This window comes from Dermacentor silvarum, chromosome 2 (assembly GCF_013339745.2).
Source record: "Dermacentor silvarum isolate Dsil-2018 chromosome 2, BIME_Dsil_1.4, whole genome shotgun sequence".
Lineage (NCBI taxonomy): Eukaryota > Metazoa > Arthropoda > Arachnida > Ixodida > Ixodidae > Dermacentor > Dermacentor silvarum.
This window is the reverse complement of record NC_051155.1, coordinates 121,285,966-121,307,958: the sequence shown is the minus strand read 5'-3', so window position 1 is coordinate 121,307,958 and position 21,993 is coordinate 121,285,966. Positions and strand designations below refer to the sequence as shown.

At 46.6% G+C, this 21,993-nt stretch overlaps 1 protein-coding gene across 7 annotated transcripts in view; it reads left to right on the top strand.

Annotated features, from left to right (window-relative positions):
• The window catches only part of LOC119441717 (peripheral plasma membrane protein CASK), a 790,490-nt gene that overhangs the window by 232,916 nt on the left and 535,581 nt on the right, over positions 1-21,993 (top strand). For all 7 annotated transcript variants that reach the window (XM_037706319.2, XM_049661551.1, XM_049661552.1 and 4 more), the window contains exons 2-5: positions 17,932-18,044; positions 18,918-19,023; positions 19,343-19,420; positions 21,350-21,525. In XM_037706319.2, the coding sequence (XP_037562247.2) occupies positions 17,932-18,044; positions 18,918-19,023; positions 19,343-19,420; positions 21,350-21,525 (473 nt within the window). The remainder of the gene's footprint in view (positions 1-17,931; positions 18,045-18,917; positions 19,024-19,342; positions 19,421-21,349; positions 21,526-21,993) is intronic.

Here is a 21,993-nt window from a genome sequence, read left to right as displayed (position 1 = left end):
GCTCTGCTCGGAGCCAAATGCTCTCGCATGCATTGAAGCTTCTGACCACCTAGCTTCAAACGCAAAAGCCGAAAAGAATTTGGCTGTAAACATTTGGCGAATTGACTGCGAAGCCTGGGCACGAGGTGCCCGGCAGATCAAGTCGGAAGTCAATTTCCATGCCAACGTGGGTCTCCGGAGGGTGTGAGCCACTGGGTCGGGCCACTGGGTACACGTCGCTCTTCAATGAAAAAAAAAAAGAGAATTTTTCCGGTGTTGGGCTGATTCGAACTCGCGTCATACACGTTCAGACAATCTTGTCTGTATATACCGTAGCCTTTTGTAGATACTCCTTCCTTGTTCAAGGAGAATAAATTCCGTTTTGAATGTGTATTCAGACGCGCGTCACGCGCGGACTTCGTGGCGGTGTCGATAGGTGGCGCAACGTGTACAGGGGAAATCGCGAGACGAGTTCGCCTGCTGATGACACGTTTCGGCGGTGGGAATACGGTGCGTCGTTACATTGCCTCAATGCTAATCGTATTAATGTCGACGGTCATATTAACACGGTTTCTGCCGGATTTTTTTTCCTTCTTTAATGAGCAAAATAGATTCCCCTGCGGAAACCTTGTTTACCTCGAGTTTTTCAATAAAGCACGCACTTAAACGTAAGACTGCCTCCGTTTCGGCCAAATATCTTAAACCGATTCGAATGATTTTTCTCAGTATTGTAACGTCGTCGTGACGGGGAAGAACCGAACGCTGGCGCTAGCCTGAGTTAAGGATCTAACTCGTCATGGAACGAACTTGCGCCCACACACACAAAAAAAAATAATAAGAAATCGTCATGATTCATCACTACGATAGTGGTGAGCACAGCCGTCGGTCGTTTAATTTGATGTCGCAGGTCGAGTCGGTTTGTTATTTATACATGCATCACCGTACATTCGAGAGTAATCGATTGTGCTCGCGTACATTCAGAGTCCACAACAGCAGTCGCCATACGCGTGCACTCTGATTGGGCAAGGCTCTCGCTACAGAATCGGCGATAACACAAGAAAGTTTGGATAGAGTGCGCCCGTCCTGCGCCGAGCTAGAACTTGATGACTCTGATAGTACGGTGAAATGCACTCACTGGCAAAAATTAAAGCAATGTAGTTATTTTTTTAGTTTTTATAGCAGAATGCAAAAGCCCAGTACTCCTCTTGACAACGAGAAAAAAAAATACAACCTACATAAATTTTCCATTAAACGTTTTTCACGGCATCCTGCTATAGGTAGTAATTATTTTCAGTATGACTGGCGTTAACGCTCCTACACGATCATGCCAAAGCCCTCAACGCGAGAAAATGAAATTTATCAGCCTGTCGTGCGCCAAACCCAGCAGCATATCGAGCGTGCTGCAGGTTGGCTTTTCCGGGAAGCGCTTCAAACCGAGAGAGAAATGCGCGGCTACCGGCGCCGCAGTTGGTTTCGGGGCTCAGAATCGCGTAACCTTGCGCGGCTAGTGTTCACTCTATTTCAGATTTCCAGCTCTTGCAGACGAAGAATGTACAGAAAGGATACCGAGTAGTATTTATTTATTTCCAACTTGTTTTTAGCTTTTGTTCTATTGAACGAACCTGAATGGAGAGGCAGCGGAGGACGAACGCGAGCCGTTATTGGATGGTCTATAATCTAATTCCGCGCGGAAAAAAAACGCGAAGAAGCACCGTGTTTGCTCACTGCCGCCGCTTACTTCGCTGCAGTATCAAAGTAACCCAAAAGTTCGTCCTCGTGTTTCTGTTTACCCGTCTGCTATCACCGGGCAAGGGGTGACTATGGGCGCCGTCGCCCACTTCGCTCTCCATCCCTCTCCTCCCTCCCATTCCATCGCATGAATAGACACGTTATTATTCCGGCTGGGCCACCTGCTTTCGGATCTTTTTCTTTCTTTCTTTTTTCTTCATCGCCATCTTCGCGTGGCTGCTGTACACGTTTTGAGATCGGTCCTTTAATCATTTGCCTATGCTCACCCGTGACGTCGTGCCTTCGTCGACGAAGGCATTCCGTGCCTTCCTTCCTATTTATTAGCCCAGCTTCTTCCTGTCTACCTTCATTTTTTTTTTCGTATTTGCCTATGCGAGAACGTCTTTGTCGTCCCCTCCTCTGTCAGCGCCGAGAGACGGCGGGGGTAATTAAAATAAGAGCTTCTGGTCCCCTTTCCTGCCTTTCCCAGAACACACAAGCCTGTTTTGATAAAGTCATTCAGGGTGCTGTAAAGGAAAGAATTGGGGGGGGGGGGGGGGGGGGGGGGGGACACCGCTGCTTTGTTCAAATGTTCGAGGCGTTTATTTCTTATATCATGGATGCATCGCTCGGCTCTTTTCATCGAAGCTCGAAGCTTTTTCTTCATCCTCCTTTTCGTGTTCATGCCTCAAGTCATAAAGACGGGAGAGAGAATCAGGTAGGCTGAAAGGGGCCCGCCGGCGACGTCAATAGTGTCGTAAAAGGAGTGGTTCGCCAGTAGAAGCTGGCACTACTATAGTATACCGTATGCGCTGTTTGAGTAGGGGGCGCTGCTCTGGCCGTTCAGTTACGAGTTCTAGCTGTCTCTAGTGTCGTTTTCTTTTTCACTTTTTTTTCGCGTCTAACTCTACATTTTAAAACGCTAAAGCATCCTCCCTGTTTGCTTTTAGAATTCGGCTCTTTCGCGAAGCAGACATTCAGCGGCGACCCTGTATTTAGGTGAGGTGTGTTAGTGCGCGCTGAATTCGCGTCAGCCGCGTTCCCTCGCGGTGCACTCGCCATCTCTGCGCCATAATTTCTCTCTTTCTCTCTGCACATTGAAGTTGGCATTTCACTTCGGGGCGCAGTCGAAGCAGCGGATTCCCTCCTGCCTGTGTATATGCGAACGCACGTGTGTGTCTGAGCGGTCAGCTATAACATAGCCTACGGCCGTATCGCTGATAGGAATCTTATCGAAATATGCGTGTCCTTTTCAATTCAGTGTGCACGAACGGCCTGTGCCCGGTATCTTTTTCCTTTTCTTCTTCCTACGTTACGCTTCTTTGTTTCTGAATTTCCCTTCCTGAAGTGCAGGCAGGTATTGTGCCCCTTATCATGGTTTTGGCACGTAAAACCCCATAATTTTTTTATTGTGCCCCTTGCGGTGGCAGTTGCCAGCCTAATAATAATAATAATAATAATAATAATAATAATAATAATAATAATAATAATAATAATAATAAACCTATTGTTTTTGTCTTCTTTACCAACCATACTTAGTCCTTGTTAAGGCGCTCCATGCCTTTCCGTTCTTTCCTTTGCTTATTTTTTAATAAGCTTATTTTTGACGAGCTGTCAGCCTCAGGCCGAAATATACAGCGATTCTTACGCATCGGCGTGAAAGGTTAAGAAAAAAAAATGAGCACTAAATTCTACACAAACTCAACGCTCCCCGTTGTGTTTGTGTCGAATTCTGTCTTTATCACGTTCACAATTCTTGGAGCCTTATCACGTTCACATTTCTTGGAGCCTACTTATCTCCAACAAGTCGTCTAGATTGCGAGCGCTTAGAGGGAATTTTGACATCGAGTCCACAACTGTGGGTGATCACTGGTGACTTTAATGCCTACCATTACCTATGGGGAAGCTCCAAAGTGAACTCTAGAGGCAGAAAATCTTTGCCTCTGAACGCGAACTTTGCTTGTCAAATGATGGAAGCCCCTTTTATCTGCGTGGATCAGTGTATAGTAGTTGCTTGGACCTTACCATCGTTTCACGTTCTTTTTCGAGAAGAGTGCACTGGTTTTCGGATTTAGAAACGCGAGGTAGCGACCACATTCCAACTTATTTGAAGATTGAAGATCTGACTAGCTCCAAGCCCCCCAGAGCCGTCCAGTGCACCGATTGGCCTAAATACAAAATAATCATGGAAGACTGTTGTCGTGACGGTACCTCCTACAACCGAACACAAAAGAAAATACAGCGTCACACGAACAAGCTGGCTTCGCGACAGTGGGTATCCTTTTGCGAGTACCTGGATCCGCCAAAAAACTTTGTCGCTTATATAGAGGACTGTTCATGGCCTTCGCAAAACCTTTGGCCAGCACCACCCGTTTAAATCTCTGGCACTACATCTACAATGTAGAGAGATTGACGTCACTGAATCTTTCTGCAGAAAGATTGATGGTGAGGCAAATTCCGATGGAACGGGAACGGCGACGCTCGACCACTCACTGTTCTCACGCGATCCCCGCATGGAGTGCCCGTTTTCTATGGAAGAACTAGAAGCTGCGCTGGCTTTGTGCAGGCGTTCTTCAGCGCCAGGACCTGACGGCATTACGTACCGTGCCCTGTGTAACCTAGAAGACTAAGCTGGAAGGCACTCTTGCTCCTATACAACGACTACTGGCAGACGGTTCCGGTTCCACAGGAATGGTAGTGAAGTCCCCTCATTCCAATTCTCAAAGCTGGCAAGTCGCCTTTGGACATTTCCTCATACCTTCCGATCGCACTTGCAAGCTGTGTCGGAAAAACAATGAAAAGAATGATTTTAACAAGTCTGGAATCGTACTTAGAGTGCTATGAATTCTACCCAGACGCTATGGCCGGATTCGGGCGTGGCCGTTCGTCAACAGACAACGTTGTTGACTTGGTACCATAGGTGCAACACCAGAAGGTCTGTAAACGACTATCTGCTGCTCTGTTTCTAGACGTTAAAGGGGCTTACGATAATGTCACCCATGAAGCCATCCTTAGCGCGTTAGAAGCAGTAGGACTTGGTGGCAAGATATATATGTGGGTGTGCAGCTACTTACAGAGATCATTCTACACGCATACAGAAAATGGCCCGACATCCGAGCATTACGGTAGCCGAGGAGTGCCTCAAGGCGGAGTGCTTAGCCCGACGCTTTTCAATCTAACCCTCATTGGATTAGTTGACAACCTGCCAAGCACCGTACGACTTTCCATCTATGCGGACGACATCTGCATTTGGGCATCAGGTGTAACACGACTTCAGCTTCGCCCTCGGCTTCAGAAGGCTGTCACAATGACATCTTGCTACCTTCGTTAACAAGGACTTGAAATTTCGTGTGGAAAGTGCGCAATGGTGGCATTCACCAGGAAGCCAACGTCTGCTTACGGCATATCAATTAACGGACAACTTATACCATACAGCAGAAGTCACAGGTTCTTGGGAGTCGTAATTGACAGAGAGCTGTCTTGGTCTCCGCACGTGAATTACGTGAAAAAGCGGCTGACTGCTATCTGTCACCTGTTCAGGTTCCTTGCAGGAAAAAGTTGGGGAGTATCCATACACGGTATGTTACAGCTGTACATGGTGTTGTTCGTTGGATTAACCTGCCTACGATTCAGAGCATTCAGGCTCAAGCCCTTAAGATATGTCTTGGCTTACCATGCAGTGCGTCAACGGCTGAAACCATTGAAATTGCGCAGGATTACACAATCACGACGCACATTGCCGTTGAGACAATGCGTACGCATCTCAGACACCATGCTAGGACCCCTTCCCACCACCTGTCGAGCCTCACAGCTGAACGGCCCTGCTCGACATTTAGCGCTACTGTCAGTGCACATCGTGCATCGTTTACCTCAGGATACGCACCTGCGGCCAAGCCAGTGTTTCCTCCGTAGTGTTCGAGCCGTCCACAAGTACATATAACGATTCCAGGACTACATAAGAAGTCAGATCTACCGGCCCCTACTCTAAAACAACTGAGCTTACTCCTCTTGCATGAAAACTACAGCAACCACGTGCACATATACCGATGGATCGACTACGTCGTCCAGTTCTTGTGGTGCGGTAGTTATACCAACGCGAGAAATAACACTGCGGTTCAAGACATCGCATGTCACGACCTCAACGGCGGCAGAACTAACGGCTCTGCGTCGTGCACTGAAAGTCATTGATTCTGAAAGACCTAGCAAATGGGCTGCGTGTTCTGACTCAAAACCGGCATTACAGTGCACGCAGTCAGTTCTCCGACGCGGATGTCATGAACAGCTGACATACAAAACCGTGAAACTTCACCATCACGTCCAACAAAAAGGCCACGAGGTTGTCTTTCAAGGGGTACCTGGTCATTGTGGAATCAGCGGCAATGATTGCGCAGATAACGCTACTCGCACATCACAACATGAAGAGCATAGCGTTCCAATTCCGCTTTAGAGGACAGACGCCGCAAGGCAGCTTCGAAACCTGGCACGCAGTCTCCCACTGACCGAGTGGAACTCGCCAAACTTAAGACTTACATGACTGCATCGATTAAACCTCTCACTGCAACTCCGACCTCCATACGGACTTCCTCGACGTGAAGCTTCGCTTCTCTGTCGCCTTTGATTAGGAGTTGCCTTCACAAAGGCATGCTCCACATTAATTTTAGTGACCGACAGTGCAGCATGCGACGTCTGCGGCACCGACGAAACTATCGACCATCTGCTGTGCCACTGTCCACGATATGCCCCAGAAAGACAGCAACTTGCTAACGCGCTAAAAAAACCTGGACAATCGGACGCTTTTCGTGCAGGTGCTGCTGGAACACCGCCCCCATCGCTCGTCGGCCCATAAAGCGGTGAAGGCACTTTTGTGCTTCTTCAGGACGACGGGCTTGTGTGAACGTCTGTGACATGAGTGCAATATCACACCTGTCAGCGAACTCACCGCTAATTTCCCTTCTTTCCTTCCCTCCTCTGTCTCTCCCTGTCATCTTTGGGTTCCCCTTTCCCATTCCTCCGGTGTAGGGTAGCCAACCGGACGTTATTCTGGTTAACCTCCCTACATTCTGCCTTTCTCTTCCCCCCCTCTCCTCCCCTGTCTTTATTTTTTTTTCTTAACCTTTCACAGTGTCAAAGAAACGTTAGAATTATGGGAGAAGAAGGTCTCTGAGAGGCGTATATAAGTGTTCCTTTTACCGTAGAGCGTTGTTACTCGAGCTTTAGCTCCGGAGGTCCCTACGCCTCAAAGCCTGTAAATATTGATGCGAAATGTGGCACTCGATGCACTCTTTTGCGGCGCTCACTTCTTTCGGTGACATTAGCGCCACCACGCGTCGTCAAAAGAAACGAAACACAATGCTATATGAAAAAGAATGAAAAGCTAGCGTTTTCCAAGAATGCCCGGTGACTTTCTTTTTTACGTGTCAATGCAGATGCTAATGCGGAGCTTAGGAAACATGTAAGGAAAAGAGCGCTACAAACTTCTTCACCACGTGCGACGAAGACTTAAGTGCGAAAGTTCTCTTTGCGGTAACAGTGCACGGAAGACCGTGTGGGAACGACGCGCACGAGAGCTCTTAGCGCACTCTACTTATCGCTCCGCTTTAGTTTCGAACGGTATTTCGAAAAAGGCATCGTCTTCGTCTTATACATACCGTTAGGCAACAAGAAAGACTTAAAGTCCTAGTATTGCGTCGAACGTGTATTCAACTGAACGAGCTAACTTAAAAAAAAAAAAAGATGCAGTTGCTACTCTACTCTGGGGAGAGAGGAGAGCGGGAGGTGAAGTTAAAGGAAAGTAGAGATAGAGAAGCGAGATGATCTAAGTTAACCTATGATGCTATGTTACACGTCAAAAAAAAAAAGAAAAGAAAGAAAAAAAAAACATTGCTTCGCTGCGTCAGAAATGTGCCAATGTGCTCGCTAATTTTATCACGCTGAATGAGTTTGCTGAGTGTGTGTACGTTCGTACATATGCCAACGCCAGAGCCTTCAAAAGAAAGGTCGCGTCTCGTGAAACAGTAGGCACGCGATTAAGCTAAGGTTGAGCTAGGCTAAAGTGTGTAAGCTTCCTTCGTTGGGAAGTCAATGTTGTTCACGCTGCGAAAGAACAAGAAAATAATAGTAAAAAAAAAAGGGGGGGGGGGGGGGAGACGAGAATGAACTTGTTTGAGCAGCGGCTTGATAAAAAGGCTGCCGAAATTTGCATAAGAGAGCACCGACCTGTACTGCACAAAGGATGACTGCGCGCCTAAAAATGCGGCGGCAGAACCGCTACACGCTTAGAACAGAAGCTGACTACGACGGGTCGAATATGGTAATCGTCGCTTAACCTTATTCTTTGGAGATTCTCCCCGCTGACCTAAGCCCCTCGTTAGAGCATGCTTGCCGGCCTTGCTTGGCAGAGTATCCCAGAGACTTGGCCGGGAGAGCTTAGCTGTGGAAGGCAATTAATAATTGCTAAGCATATATTGTCTTTTGTTTTTCTCTTTCTAGACTTTATTTTCTTTTCGTCGTCTAAGCTGCGTTCGCCAGTTTAGTGAGAGGTGGCCGCGACAGAAGAAAGCACTCTCGCGACAGGGTTTTGCTGACTGTGTCAACTATATTGCCTTGGCGCAGTTCGAGAGAATTCATTTGATCATATTGCGAACACTTAGCAGTCATTGAATCTACTGCCAGTTTTCTCCGAGGTTCGAGTGACATGGCGGCATGAGATGTGCTTAGGTCTGCAGTGAAACTATCTTAGCTGTCTTCGAAGCGATGATTATACGTTGAACTGTGCTGAACGCGTCTACAGAGAGTACGTTTGTGCAATGGCAAATGAAGTCACTGGCTTGCCTTTCTTTTTCTGCGCGCCTTCATTCAGTTATACTTGGTGATCTTTTCGTTACTGTTGTCCGATTTCGTAGCGCGTTGTTTTGTTCTTGCCATTTCACTCAAGTGCCGCTTCCGGAAGCAGATGCAGCCTGTGGTCAAATCTTTTTGTTTAACGCTTGTTAGTAGTAGTAGCAGTAGTAGTAGTAGTAGTAGTAATAATAATAATAATAATAATAATAATAATAATAATAATAATAATAATAATAATAATAATAATAATAATAATAATAATAATAAAACAATAATAGCATTGGAGCGTTTATGTACAGCACAAGATAAGAAATTACTTGCCAGGAGTGACAAATATGCATGTTCACCAAAAAAATTTTTTGCTTCGAAGTTCTGGTATCTTTTGTTTTATACTTTAGCATATCTGGATATCACGCTGCTTTCGTCGCTGTTATATGACGCACATTACAGTGCTTCGTGCAGTGCCTTCTTAGACTTTTGTTCTCCCCTCTTGCACCTGTAGTTGTAGCCTCAAGATCTTCATCTTCCTTTTACAGCGAAGCTGTTAAGGGCTCACTCTTCGATGGTCGCGTCCGGAAAAAGAAAAAAAAGTCTCATTGGCCGTATGCAGCATGTGTGAATGAAAGCGCGCGAGGGCGAGGGACGCGCGCTTTCACAGGGAGCGAATGCACGGCGGAGAGCAAAGGCGGCTTCCAAGTGGAAGGGGAGCGGTGGGCGGGGAGGGCATCGAGGTACCCTAGACTATGCGTGTGCGTGCCCGCTCTTCCCACTGCGGCGCATGCGCGCAGCCCTGCCGGCCACTGCTGCCTGTGCCGCCGACTCTCTCTGGGCTCTCGCCCGCCTCTCCTCTAACAGTGTCGACAACGGTAAGCCGTTCCGTCACGTAGCTAGCGTTTTGACAGCGGTTGTGTGCGGTCACACAAACAACGCACACAACTGTTGAACGCCGCGCGCGTTCGCACTGAACGCGCGCGGCGTTGGTGACGTGTTTATGAAGAACGTGCCAACCTTTGCTGTACACCGTATGGCGGTGTACCATAGCGACCATAAGGCCATGGTCCCTGTGGTCACTAAATAAATGAAAACACCGTATCATATATATTTCTCATTATTTAATAGTTCAAATAACCAGTCACACCCTCACATCTTAATAGTCATAATTGGAAATACATAATTCCCACCATAGTACAGCTTCGCTCGTCTTCCATCTCCCCCACAGTGGAAGGGCTGACAATTTTTTAAAATTCTTATCACTATCTTATTACCTTCTGTTGCTCCCGTTGGAACTTTCTTCACAGGGAACAATATTCTTTTCCCTTGTGACTTGACTTTCGTGATCTGTTATTCCCGTTTACCGTATTCACTGTGCAGGGTAGACAACAGGATGCTCGTCTTGATATACCTACATTTCCTGTTTTTTGCATTCTTTATAACTGATATGTAATGTTTTATTACTGGCCCTTCAGTAAATTCTCGGACACACCGTTGTCTGTTCTCCTTTTCCTTGTCTCGGACACACCGTTGTCTGTTCTCCTTTCCATAAAAATTATATTTATTTACGGGCCTCATCACATCTGTTTCTGTACTGTGATTATGACGTTACTTCTATTTCGTTACTTTTCTGTATTGCTAGCTTGATTTCATTATGACAAGTTGCTCGGAAACATCTAATCAATTGCTTCTCGAATATGCAAGCCCCTGCGCACAACGTTTTGCTTTCCCTCTGGGTGCCTGTTATAGCAACGGTGCACGCTTTACAGGGGCAAAAATATTGCAGGGCGCGTTGGACATTTCTGAGCCATAGCGCTACACAGTTTAAACACTTAATCATTTCAACATTACGATAGCATTTATATGTACACTCAAGGCGCGCTTCAGCCAGCTGGCATTGGTGCCGCCGCCGTTGTGCTGTCCTAGTATCGACGGCGATGGAGGGTTATAACGCCTCTAGAAACGTTCAGTGCGCGTTGGGTTGCAAAAGAATATCACTGTTTCGCTATATAGGCGAATCAGTGAACGCGTTAGCAACATTTTAGAATATTAGACGAAGTGTAAAACTCGTAGCTGTAGTTGCAGTATGAATTGAAGTAAACGTAAGCTGACTAAGTAAGAAACGAGCTGTTGTGCCAGGGGTCCTTTGTGTTGATCCTGCCATTCGACAATCTAATTTATGTGTATTAATTAAAGCCAACGTATTTATTCGCTACTTTACCACCACTTTCCCGCATTGGGTATGTTTCAAACCTCGTTGCTGGGCCGATCCCGGAGGTAGTGCACAGCCGCGACAATAAAATTACATCGTTTTCAGGTTTGAGCTCTGTTATTGTTTCGCAGTTTTAATATTTAAGTCTGAGAAGATTTAAGTTAGAAGCATGCGCTGTCGATGTTTTGTTTCACGTCATTTGTTTGCGGGCTGCGATTCTCAAGATTTTGAGGAATAATTTTGTCGAGAACGTAAGACCTGGTATGAGCCACCTTAGTGATAGAACGGTGTGACAATACATGTAAACCCGCACACAAAGCATGTCATGTAGCATGAAGTGAAATATAGCATACATATACTTAAATATATACGGAACATCACGGTAACGGCAAAAGCTCGCTTGGAGTGTCCATGTAATTGCTATAGCAATAAAAACGTTGAAAGCAAGTGGATGCACTGCCAACGCTCCACTCGATCGGCTCTGCCATGGAGCCAGGCGTTGAACCAGGGCGCTTTCCGCTGCTAGCACGGGTCTTGTCCGCACTAAGACCAGCGTTCCTACCGAGCAGTTGTGTGTGCTACCGCACAGGTACTGCAGGATGATTTCCGGTACAAGGCTCATAAAGCTTGTGTCTACCAAGTGACGCAAATTATTGCGCATCTGTAGTGGTCAGGGGCCTGCGCATAAGATGGTTTAGCTGTGTAAGAAGCAGTGTTCAACGACTGACAAAACTGGTGTGTGTGTGTGCCTCTTCGCTTCAACTGCCTACAAGTAAAGTGGCAGACAGAGCACCATTATTCTTGGTTAGAGCGCTCGATGGTGCTGCATGCTGGTGTCTTGTCAACAACTATATCTACTTTCTGGTTAAGCCAACGCGCCCGTGTCTGGTGAAAAGAGGTGCTCCGCTGCGACGTGATAACGATTGACGACTGCACACCTCGTTATACTTTTGCAACTTATCAATCTTCTCGGTAAATTTCCCATCCACTGATTCGGCAGAAATCGTGCCTAACGATTTTCGTTTGCTCGGACCGGTCAGGCTGGGCGTGGTTTTCGGTTCTGACAAAGAGGTGAGACAGGCATTGCATGCATGGATAGACTTCAGGTTCTTCCTTTTCGTTGAAAACATTGTAAATTTTTCACTTGAATCTTCCTTGTTCGGGCTGTGCCTGCTGAAATATTGGTTTCAACGCTGAGTTTTTCAGGCCCCGTTCGATCAAAAACGTGGATATTATTTTTCAAAAGTATAATTAAAATTCCATGAAAACATTGCACTTGAGATATCGCTGGCCTGAATCGACTGTCGTCACTCGTCAAGCTTGTAATCATCGTAAAAAAAAGCAACAAGAAAACAAGGTCAGTGGGAAAAACACCACCATCAACAACGATTTCATTGCAGAGCGGATGCATTTTCCCCCCTCTTTGTTTACATCATTTTTTTCCATTTTGGCAAAAATGCGCGTTTTCATCCGAATGTCCTTCTAAGTCCGTTAGGCAGTAAATCCTGTGCCAGCCTACATCATTCCACGCACTGTCGCCTGAAGAAGCCACCGCGCAAAGCTCAATTCTCCTTACTTGCGCAAAACGGACGATGAAGTAATGGCAGGTGGGGAATTCGGCACCTGCCGTTAAGAGTAGGATGGTGGCCTTGTGACGAACTGATGAGGTAACAGCGCAAGAGGGGCCTTCTCTCAAGGAGAGGTGCATACAACCCCGGTACTTCTCAGGAATATCCCCGAATCGGTTGCTCAGAATGTGGTCGCACTGTGGGCGCGAGAGTACCCGTAGGGAGCATGCTCGCGTGGACGAGATTCGGCAAGCCCAATATATTTAAGCAGTGCGATGTCTGAGTGGCTCTTCCCTTCGCGAGAAGCACGTTCTCTCCTTAGCTGGTCGTGGTTGGGCGATTTGCGACAGAGTACTCGGTGCAAACAGTCAGCCGGGAGGGAGGGGGTTCTTCGCTCTTCCATCGCCTCTGCTGCCGCTTTCGAATTGGGGCAGGGCAAACATGTCGTCTTGCCAAGTGGCTTTTCTATCGGTTTTCTTTCTTTCTTCCTTTTTTTTCTGTGGCCGGCAAACCGCTGAGTGCGTGCGAGGGAGTATACACGTGGGTGCCTGCGGCAGCGACTGTGTGTGCCTTCCACTAATCCCAACCTACTGGTGAACGGCACGTATTTCTTGCCCCGTTTCACCGTACTGCTAGAGTGCAGCACTGCCAGAGTGCAGGCCGAAGGAAGCCTACGCTTTTTGCCTGTACTTAAAGCCGTCCCACGCGGTGCGCATCTTATCACAGCCGCACGCGCAGTTGTGTGCAATCCTCTGCTCATGGACTCCGAAAGACAAATAGAAAAACAGAACCAAGGGGAACGTGTCCCCAACCGGGAACTTACACCAAAGCAGACTGTACAATTCGTGCTTTCTAAGTAGAATTTCTTACGGTTCAATCTCATATCGCTTTGCGGTGCGGATAGCCGTTTCAGGGGTGCGCCGTCACGTCTAATATAGTTCCTTTCCAGTATACCAACGATTACTTATTCTTAATGGATCATTTAGATTGCTTTTTCTACGAAGTCCTTTCCTATCTCACTTCAAACTCTTAAAGTTCTACTTTCAACAAGCAGACGAGGGGCCCTGGACTCAAGGGCTCCATGCCGTGAGCTTCCCGCCGTATACTTGGGGAAGAACTTAGCCGCGGTGAAAGGTGCCTTTGAGTGCACTACAGCGTGTCTTCATGTGATGTGTACCGAATCAGAACTGCAATCTGAGGGCTGTTGTGCCGGCTTTCAATGGTCAGAAGCAATTCTGACCATTGCTGCCTAATGTGTTTGCTGTCCTCTTTATTCTTTGTTGGGCGCAATGTTCACTACACCCAGTGTGGCCAATTCTCCTCGTGTGCACGAGCCATGTTGTGAGGCAACAGCAACAATAACATATGGGTGTAGTTTTTGTTGGTTGCGCACCACCATGGAGGAAGGAAAGAGCAGGCAGGGAGCGTCACGGGATAACACTGAAGTAAAAAAAAAAAAAAAAAAAAAAAAAAAACGTCGTCCCGACACGTGAGCATATCACGGCAACTTTTGGTGTCTTCCACCGCAGGCTCTTCCGTGAAGACACCATGTGCGAAAGCAATGTACGGCTGCCGCACTCACACGTTACGTTGCAATGAAAACGATAAGGGCATGCATTGCAATAAGCGACCGCAACTGCACAAGCATATCGGGACAAAATGTGCACAGAGCGGTTGGCAAAGCACTCATGCATGTGCGCACTGTTTAAAGCCTATACCGGGAGCCAAAAACACCGGACCCAGTCCACCGAGAGAAGAGTCATGCGTTGGGTGACTTTTTAAGGCAGAAAACGTGAAGGGAAGGCTCGCTGTAACATAACGCTCCCTCCTAATTTCTTTCCTACCTCCAAGTGTACCAGACTTCCTACTAGAACTGGCGATGCATTGATCCGAAAAGGGTTTTCTTTTTCCGGATATGAATTTCATTGGGGCTTTGTTGACACCGCTGTAGTCGTTCAACTTTCTTCGGATTCATAGATTTTTCAGACGGTGTAGTTTCTCTTCGTGATCACAGCATCGAAGATGGTGCGTCTTATAACAGGTCTTTTTCTTTCTTTCTGTCACTCACTCACTCACTCACTCACTCACTCACTCACTCACTCACTCACTCACTCACTCACTCACTCACTCACTCACTCACTCACTCACTCACTCACTCACTCACTCACTCACTCACTCACTCACTCACTCACTCACTCACTCACTCACTCACTCACTCACTCACTCACTCACTCACTCACTCACTCCTTTATTTTTTTTGTTCTCTTTATTATGTTCTAAATTTCACCAATGACTAACGAATAACAACCATTTAAGGTTCGCTGCTTGAGCCGAGATATTACTTTCGTCTTGGCGACCCACTATCATACAAAACCTATGCCAATTTGCCGTACACCAGCTGTCTCCTTTGGCCTTGTTACTTTTGACACTCTTGTCTTTAAATGAAAGACACGCAAGGAAAAAAAAAAACACACTTTGTACGTAATGTAGACTTCCTGGATATCATCTGGAGCGTGAGCAGAAAAACGTTTGGGAAAAAATGTTAGTGATCGAGACTGCAGAATTACGAGCACGGTCTCAGCAATTACGAGCATTGCACTCAGTTCCTGCACTGTCGTCATCGTATGGAAACATTAAACCTCTCTGATCTCATACGTGAAAGACGATGTCGTCGAGTTCGATTCGCCCGCGCCTTCCGACCGAAGCAAATGCTCCCAACAATCGCGACAACCCCAGCAAAGAAACAAGGAGCAACGCGCCAAACGACCCTGAACTGAAAGAAAAGGGCGCGTGCGCTTGAAAACGGGGCTGCATGACCGCGAAGCTGTTCCTCGATTTTTTTTCCCGAGCTTCTCTTGGAATACTCAAGGTCGCAGCCAAAATCGACGTCAGCGCGCTGGTAGCGCCATCTAGTCGGTGGATGTGGAGGTTTAACCGGTCGATGATTCCATTCCATCGGCAGATGGTGCGGCAGACGGCCGAGCTTTCAAGCGCGGGGTTTTCAAATCCGTCTCTCGTATAGGAGCAGCTCGTCGTCTTTATTAAATAAGGCCTTCGCGCTTTTCCGTCTGCTGGCAGCTTCTTATACATGCTACAGTAACGTGTCGACTGCCCCGTTGCGATGCGCCGCCGCTTCTATGTTGCGACAGTCTTCACCACGTGCTCACCTCTGATGCGCCAGTCTTTTGCGTGTTGCTCTCGAATCACCGTAGTTGACGTGTATTCGACGCGCTCTGGTGGTATACAGGTAAACGTGGCTTGTCGTGCCCCATTACGTTAAAAAAAGCTTAAATTCAGGTATTTTACGTGCAAATTAATACGATTACGAGGCCGTGGGAGACTTTGGTTAACTTGTACCCCCCGGGGCTTCCTTAACGAACCCCCAACGCACGGTGCACGAGCGTTTTGGCATTCCGCTCTCGTTGGGTTGCAGTCGCTGCGGCCGCGTTTAGAACCCGCGATCTCGAGCTTTGCAGCGCAACGTCGTAGCTCGTTTCATACTGAGGCGGATACCGTGAATGTAGCTTTGGGCTCGCGCTATTGAGCTGTACGCATTTCAGACGCATTTTGTGGAGCGATCTCGGCGTGCGAACTCTATTTACATCGGCTTGCCACTACGGGGCCAGGCAAGGCTTTCCACTGAGGAAAAGGCATTTCTACATCGCCCACAGTGTGCGATGGCACCCGCATCGACTGCGTAATCTTGAGAGCCCCCTCTTTCCTCTGATCCCCTTCCACCGTCCTTTCTAATTAAATATTTCTTCGTCATTCTCAATTATCAGGCCATGACTTGCCAGAGGCATCTTTCTTGCTATTATTTTTAGCAGGAGGTAAGCCGGGATAAACATTGCTTGGCCTGCCGCGGTGGTGCTGTGGATATGGCGTTATGCTGATGAGCACGACGTCTTGGGTTCGGTTCCTGGATACGGCAGCCGCATTTAGATGGGTGCGAAATGCGAGAACGATCGCGTGCGTAGATTTAGGTGCGCGTTAAGAAACCCGTGGGTTCAAAATTAATCCAGAGCCTTTCACTATGGAGTCTCTCATAGCCGCAGTGTGTTGTGTTGGGACGTCAAACCTCGTGAATGATTCAATCAATCTTGCTTGAAATGTTCGCAATTTTGTCGGTTGAATTCTTGTACGTTGGCGCTCAGCGCCAATTTACCAGTGTGTGCCTTTTGATTGTTTCAACGCGTCTGCGTTCTTAATAGGTTACGAATCGTGTTTCCTGTCTGTCATTATGTTACATTGGGCGCTTACGTAAGACATGGTTAACAAAACTATGTTTTGTAGTTAAGCTGGACGATGGAACTACTGCTTCACGGATCTGTAACTGAAAAAATACAAGAACTGTAGGGGACATATTTCTGCTGCCGCCTAATCTGCGCACTTATAAGGCGTTTGCGCCACCGATTTCTAATACACCGTGTATCGCTTGTCGGCACGGTTAAATCAGCTTTGTTGCGACGCCGACTCCAGATATGCTTGACGTGACGACGGAACAACGTTTCAATAATGAAAAAAAAAGTGTTACAGCGACAACAAAGAGACGCTAAGTGTTTTCTATTGTGTATTAGTGTGCACACGTTCTTATTTGCTCATCATGTCATTTCTGTATAGGTAGGGTACGAGTAAATAGGCTCTAAGTGGAGAGGTTGGAATCAGTACACCTCCGGATATCCCATTTAAGTTCTATGCAAGAAAATCAATGTGCTTTAAAAATAAATACGATAAATAATAGCGATAAATAATAGCGATAATAAAAAGAAGACCTTAGAACGCGCGAACACTAACACATGCAAGGGTTACAAAAAAAAAAAACTGAAAGAAAGACAACATCAAAACCGAAAACGAGTCAATGCATAAAATGGTCCCTAGTATTTTGGCCATATGTCCGTACTTATAAAAGGAAAAAAAAAAACGTTTTTCACTTCACTGAAAGCCGTCCTTTCAAAGCCGTCCTAGAACTGTCCATAGTTCTAGTATCGTCCCACGTGACAAACAGTGATTGCCCAGAGCCGAAAGATTAATGCGCAGCTGTTACCTCGGCATATATGGGGCAGTCCTGCAACACGTGGGCTATGCGCTCGCCTGCCGTTCCAAATGCACACGACGCGGAGCTTGCGCGATGGATCTTAAAGAAAAAGTGCTTCGCGTATATAGCCACACCAGAGCGAGAGAAGCGAAAACTGGGTTTCCACGCGTCGCCGTATCCTCACATATGAACCGAAGATTCAGTCCAGGGTCTACAGCATACAAAATTGGTCTCTTGGGACTCTTGAGCGACCGTGCCACAGGCGATATTCTATCTGAGAATTTTCGTAACATGTTTCTAACCTCGTTGCTGAACAGTAGAATGGTGTATGCTTCTCTGTGTTCTTGTGCACGCCCTGTCAATTTTGTGCACTCCTTCATTTCCAATTATGCCGGTATAATTTCACTGTATTCATTAGAGAAATTAAACGTTGCGGAAACGCCGGCAACGAAAGTTGGCAACATTTTCAATATCATCAGATAAATCAATCAACCAATAATATCTACATTGTTTTTCGAGTGATAACTGTGCATGGTTCTCTTTCTGATGCGAGCGTACCTTTTGTTGCTCCCGTGCAGGGGCCCCTTCAGCGTGGTGCGCCGCTGCGTTCACAAGACGACGGGCCAGCAGTTCGCCGTCAAAGTCGTCGACGTTGCCAAGTTCACCTCCTGTCCCGGACTCGGCACGGAAGGTACGTCTTCTTCGCTCCTTGTCTAGAGATAAGTGCTATGGCGCTATAGGAAATCTTAGAAGCTGGGATGCCGCCGCTTTCAGTACCTGAAGAGCGTTTCGCGACTATAACACATGCCGCGTGCGTCACTTAAGTTTTTTTGAGCTTTTGAGACGGCCCTTAATCTAAGCCCAAACCTTATACCAAGGACAACGCCACGAGACTTCAGCATTTAGTCAGCGAACTTTAACCATGGCGTGGCTTGTTGTGGGTGGTTCGCCTATGGTGACCAGATATACGCAGTTCCTCGCGAATTGTTCTTATCCGCTGCCACCACTGACAGTATTTACTGCTTTGTCCAATATTGAACCTTTCCGAGAACGTGCTTGAACCTTCGTTAGCCCACCGCTCTCTAGATCATCATTATCGTATTGTAATCTCGCGTGTGTTAAATTTTTGACAGGACCCCGCAGCTTCTTCATATTTTTGATTTAGCGAGCATTTACATGAATTGCAAAAAGACCAATTTCTTTTCGAAATTTCGGTGTAATTGATGAAGCCACTAAGTAGGATAGGGAAGACGAAGGTCGTTATTGTGTTTCATCTGAGTCACTCGCAATGCCATTATACTGTAGTGTATCCGAAAATCACTAATTAAGCTGGGTTCAGACGACGTCCCGAATGCTGCGGACGAGCATGACGTTTCTGTGCTGCAGCCAATCGCGCCGCTCGAAGCTTGTCTGTGGAGTCGTGATGCGGTGGCGTTTAGCGATACGTCATGCTTATCCGTGCAATTTGGTCGGTCGTGTGAATCCAGGTGAATATCTGGTGTTACACAGATCCATGTGAAAATGAGTGACATAAAATTATGCCTCATTTCTTCATTATTTACAGACTTAAAGCGAGAAGCCACCATCTGCCACATGCTCAAACATCCGCACATTGTTGAACTTTTAGAAACATACAGCTCCGAGGGAATGCTCTACATGGTGTTTGAGTAGTAAGTACATTGTTCGTATTTTATGGTATTATCATTTTTGTATTGCACGCTCTCCAGTTTTTTGCGCAACTTCTTGCATTATGAAGTTGTGAAGACTGCAAGAAGCTTCCTGACGCAGCGCGAATTTGTATGTTTGTAATATAGTGACAGTAACTAGTAATTTAGTAATACAGTAACTGTAGGATGCGAGCGAACTTTATTAGTGACGAAATGTATTTCAGTGTTCTGGTGCATCGGATTTTCTGATACTGATACAACAAGCACTGAACGTATCGTATTGATACTGACATGGCACGTTTTCTTTCCTTATTTGTTCCAGTATGGAAGGGGCAGACTTGTGCTTTGAGATTGTGAAAAGAGCCACCGCAGGATTTGTATACAGCGAAGCTGTGGCCAGGTAAATTACTCGCGTTTTTTTTTCTCTTGTTGCGTCACTGCTATGCACGTGTGTGAAGTATTCGACAATGTGAGTTGAAATATGATAAACGAAAAAAAAAATCTAATCGCCTAGCACAGCTGTTCTCAAAGTTTTAGACGCCACTGATTTACCATCCTCCCACGTTGCACGCCAATTGCCATGCGTGTCATAATCCACTAAGGTCGTATACCATTACAGTCTGTCAGATGTATGCATACAGACAGCTTGTATGTAATCGTTAAGAAAAAGGGGACGCTGCAAGCCGAAAAACGAAGACAGCAGGAACTGAAGACAGCAGAAGCATGTGGTCTGCTTCAGCGCCAATTCAGATTTCCATTAAATTTTGATGCAAGTGGCGTTCACAGCCTCATACACCGAGCCTCAACAGGCATTTCAGTTGCTCTTTCAGTAAAACAATATCGTCAGTGGGGTGTCTCTCCAGCGGTGCGCGTACTCTAGACTATGCTGATGACATTTTGTCAAACCTTGTCTTGCGGTTGTAGAACATTATAGCACTGCGCGGAGCGCCACCTGCTACCGTGACTCAACGCAGTTCGTTGCTGGACGCGTACAGTTTCAGCGGAAGAAGTCCGGTCCATTCCATTTTCCAAAGCAGGGGTGGCCGTCAGAAAGCGTGTCCTGATTTTGCCGCTCCGGCCACCAGTCACTTGTGCTAATTTTCTTTCCGCTTGGACTGTACATCAACCACTATAATCATTATGCGTATCTTGACAGAATATCAGATGAGTTTAGAAATAGAGCAATTTGCAAGTAACTGCCTGTAACTTGATGATTATACTCAATAAGCGTGTATCCGAGGGCAGAGTAGAAAAGTAAAAGTACGCTTTGTACGTGCGTTACTGCCTTTCATTTGACTTTTTTTTACTGAAGTAAGCCAATAAGTTAGCATGCCATACCAGCTAGCACGTGCTACTACATTTTCCCATGGCTCTCTGAGTCTGTTCATTTGCATCGCGAAGATGCATGTGTGTGTACAGGATTCTGTTTCACCCGCTGATTAGCTAAGCCGCAGAACCAAAACAAGCGAGTCGGCAGCCCAGTGAGAACCATAATATTGTGGTTTGAAAAGCAAAAAAAAAAAAAAAAAAAACAGGCTTGAGGCGCTTTCCACAAAGCAGCCCGAGAACCACCGCTTTAGCCAAACATCCACTGCTTCAACGAATGACTGGGCCAGTAAAATAACTTATGCGTGTGACTTATCGGTGTGTGACTTAGCGGCTTTTAGGTTATTGTTACCTCTATTTGCGAAGCACATTAATTGAAAATACACCCTCCTATCGGCACCTTAGCGAGACAGGACGTCATCAACTGTAAGAAACCCTGCAATATAATAGTCTTCCGGGATGCATTGATTCTACAGTCCGGAGAACCCTAAGAAAGGTGCTTTTTGGATGGCATAATTCTTACCTGGAATCAGAATTATAATGTAAGATCCACTAGAATTACAGTAAGAAGTGAGCTATACTTGGTACTGTAATTTTCACATCACTACAACGAAGCCTGCCGCGAAAGTAGCCACTCACTGGTCTAAGCACGTGTGATCACAGCGTCTGTTCATTTCTGACTCTAAAGTGTCTATTATAGACATGGTGAATATCTTTTGAGCACCTAGTGCTAGTGCATGTTTTACTTCCAAGGCAAATAGAACAAAAAGATGTTTAGCAAAGACATCATGACGGGCCGTAAACTGAGGTTATTGTAAAGCATGTGAGAGATGAGTGTCATAGTAACCTTATTTTCATCCATCACCTGTCGCCCTACATAATGCTCTCGAGGCAACGGAGGTTTTTGTGTAAATAACTGAATTCCTGCGCTCTCAAGTCACCTGTTCTTGTTTGTCCATTCCGCCTTATCTCCGTCGCCCTCTGCATCTCGACCGGGTCGCAGCCACTACGTTCGGCAAATCCTGGAGGCACTCCGGTACTGTCACGAGAACGACATAATCCACCGGGACATCAAGCCTCACTGCGTGCTCCTCGCCACCAAGGAGAATTCGGCACCCGTAAAGCTGGGCGGATTCGGGGCCGCCATCCAACTCGAGTACGACTACATCTGCTCCGCAGGTACGACAGCGGCCTTTGCCCCGTTGCTTACTCAGCTGGATCGCTAACAAAAAAAAAAAAAAAAAAAAGGGGGGGGGGGGGGGAGGGGGGGTATGTGAAAATCCGTGGGGTGCAAGTAGTTTCATGAAACGGAAAGCTGCCATCTACGTAACAGCAGTAGCAAACCATCACGGTTCCTTTCATTGGTACTTTTTGTAGCTCTTGCAGTCATTCAGTACTTTGCCGTCGCTCTTTCAATGACAGGGGTTGTGGTTAGCTCATTTGATAGAGCGACCGTGCAGGTCAGGTGGAGGTCCGGATTTTAACTGACTTAACCTGATGGATTAGTATTAAACTACAAAGTTTCTTTCTTTTTTTTCTTTTCGCTCGGGAGCTCGTCTGTATTACCTTCGTAGATTCGTGCACTTACCTCAGGTGGATGGCATCGTTCCGTTCCATTCAAAGAGTTAGCTGATGGCACAGCGTGTG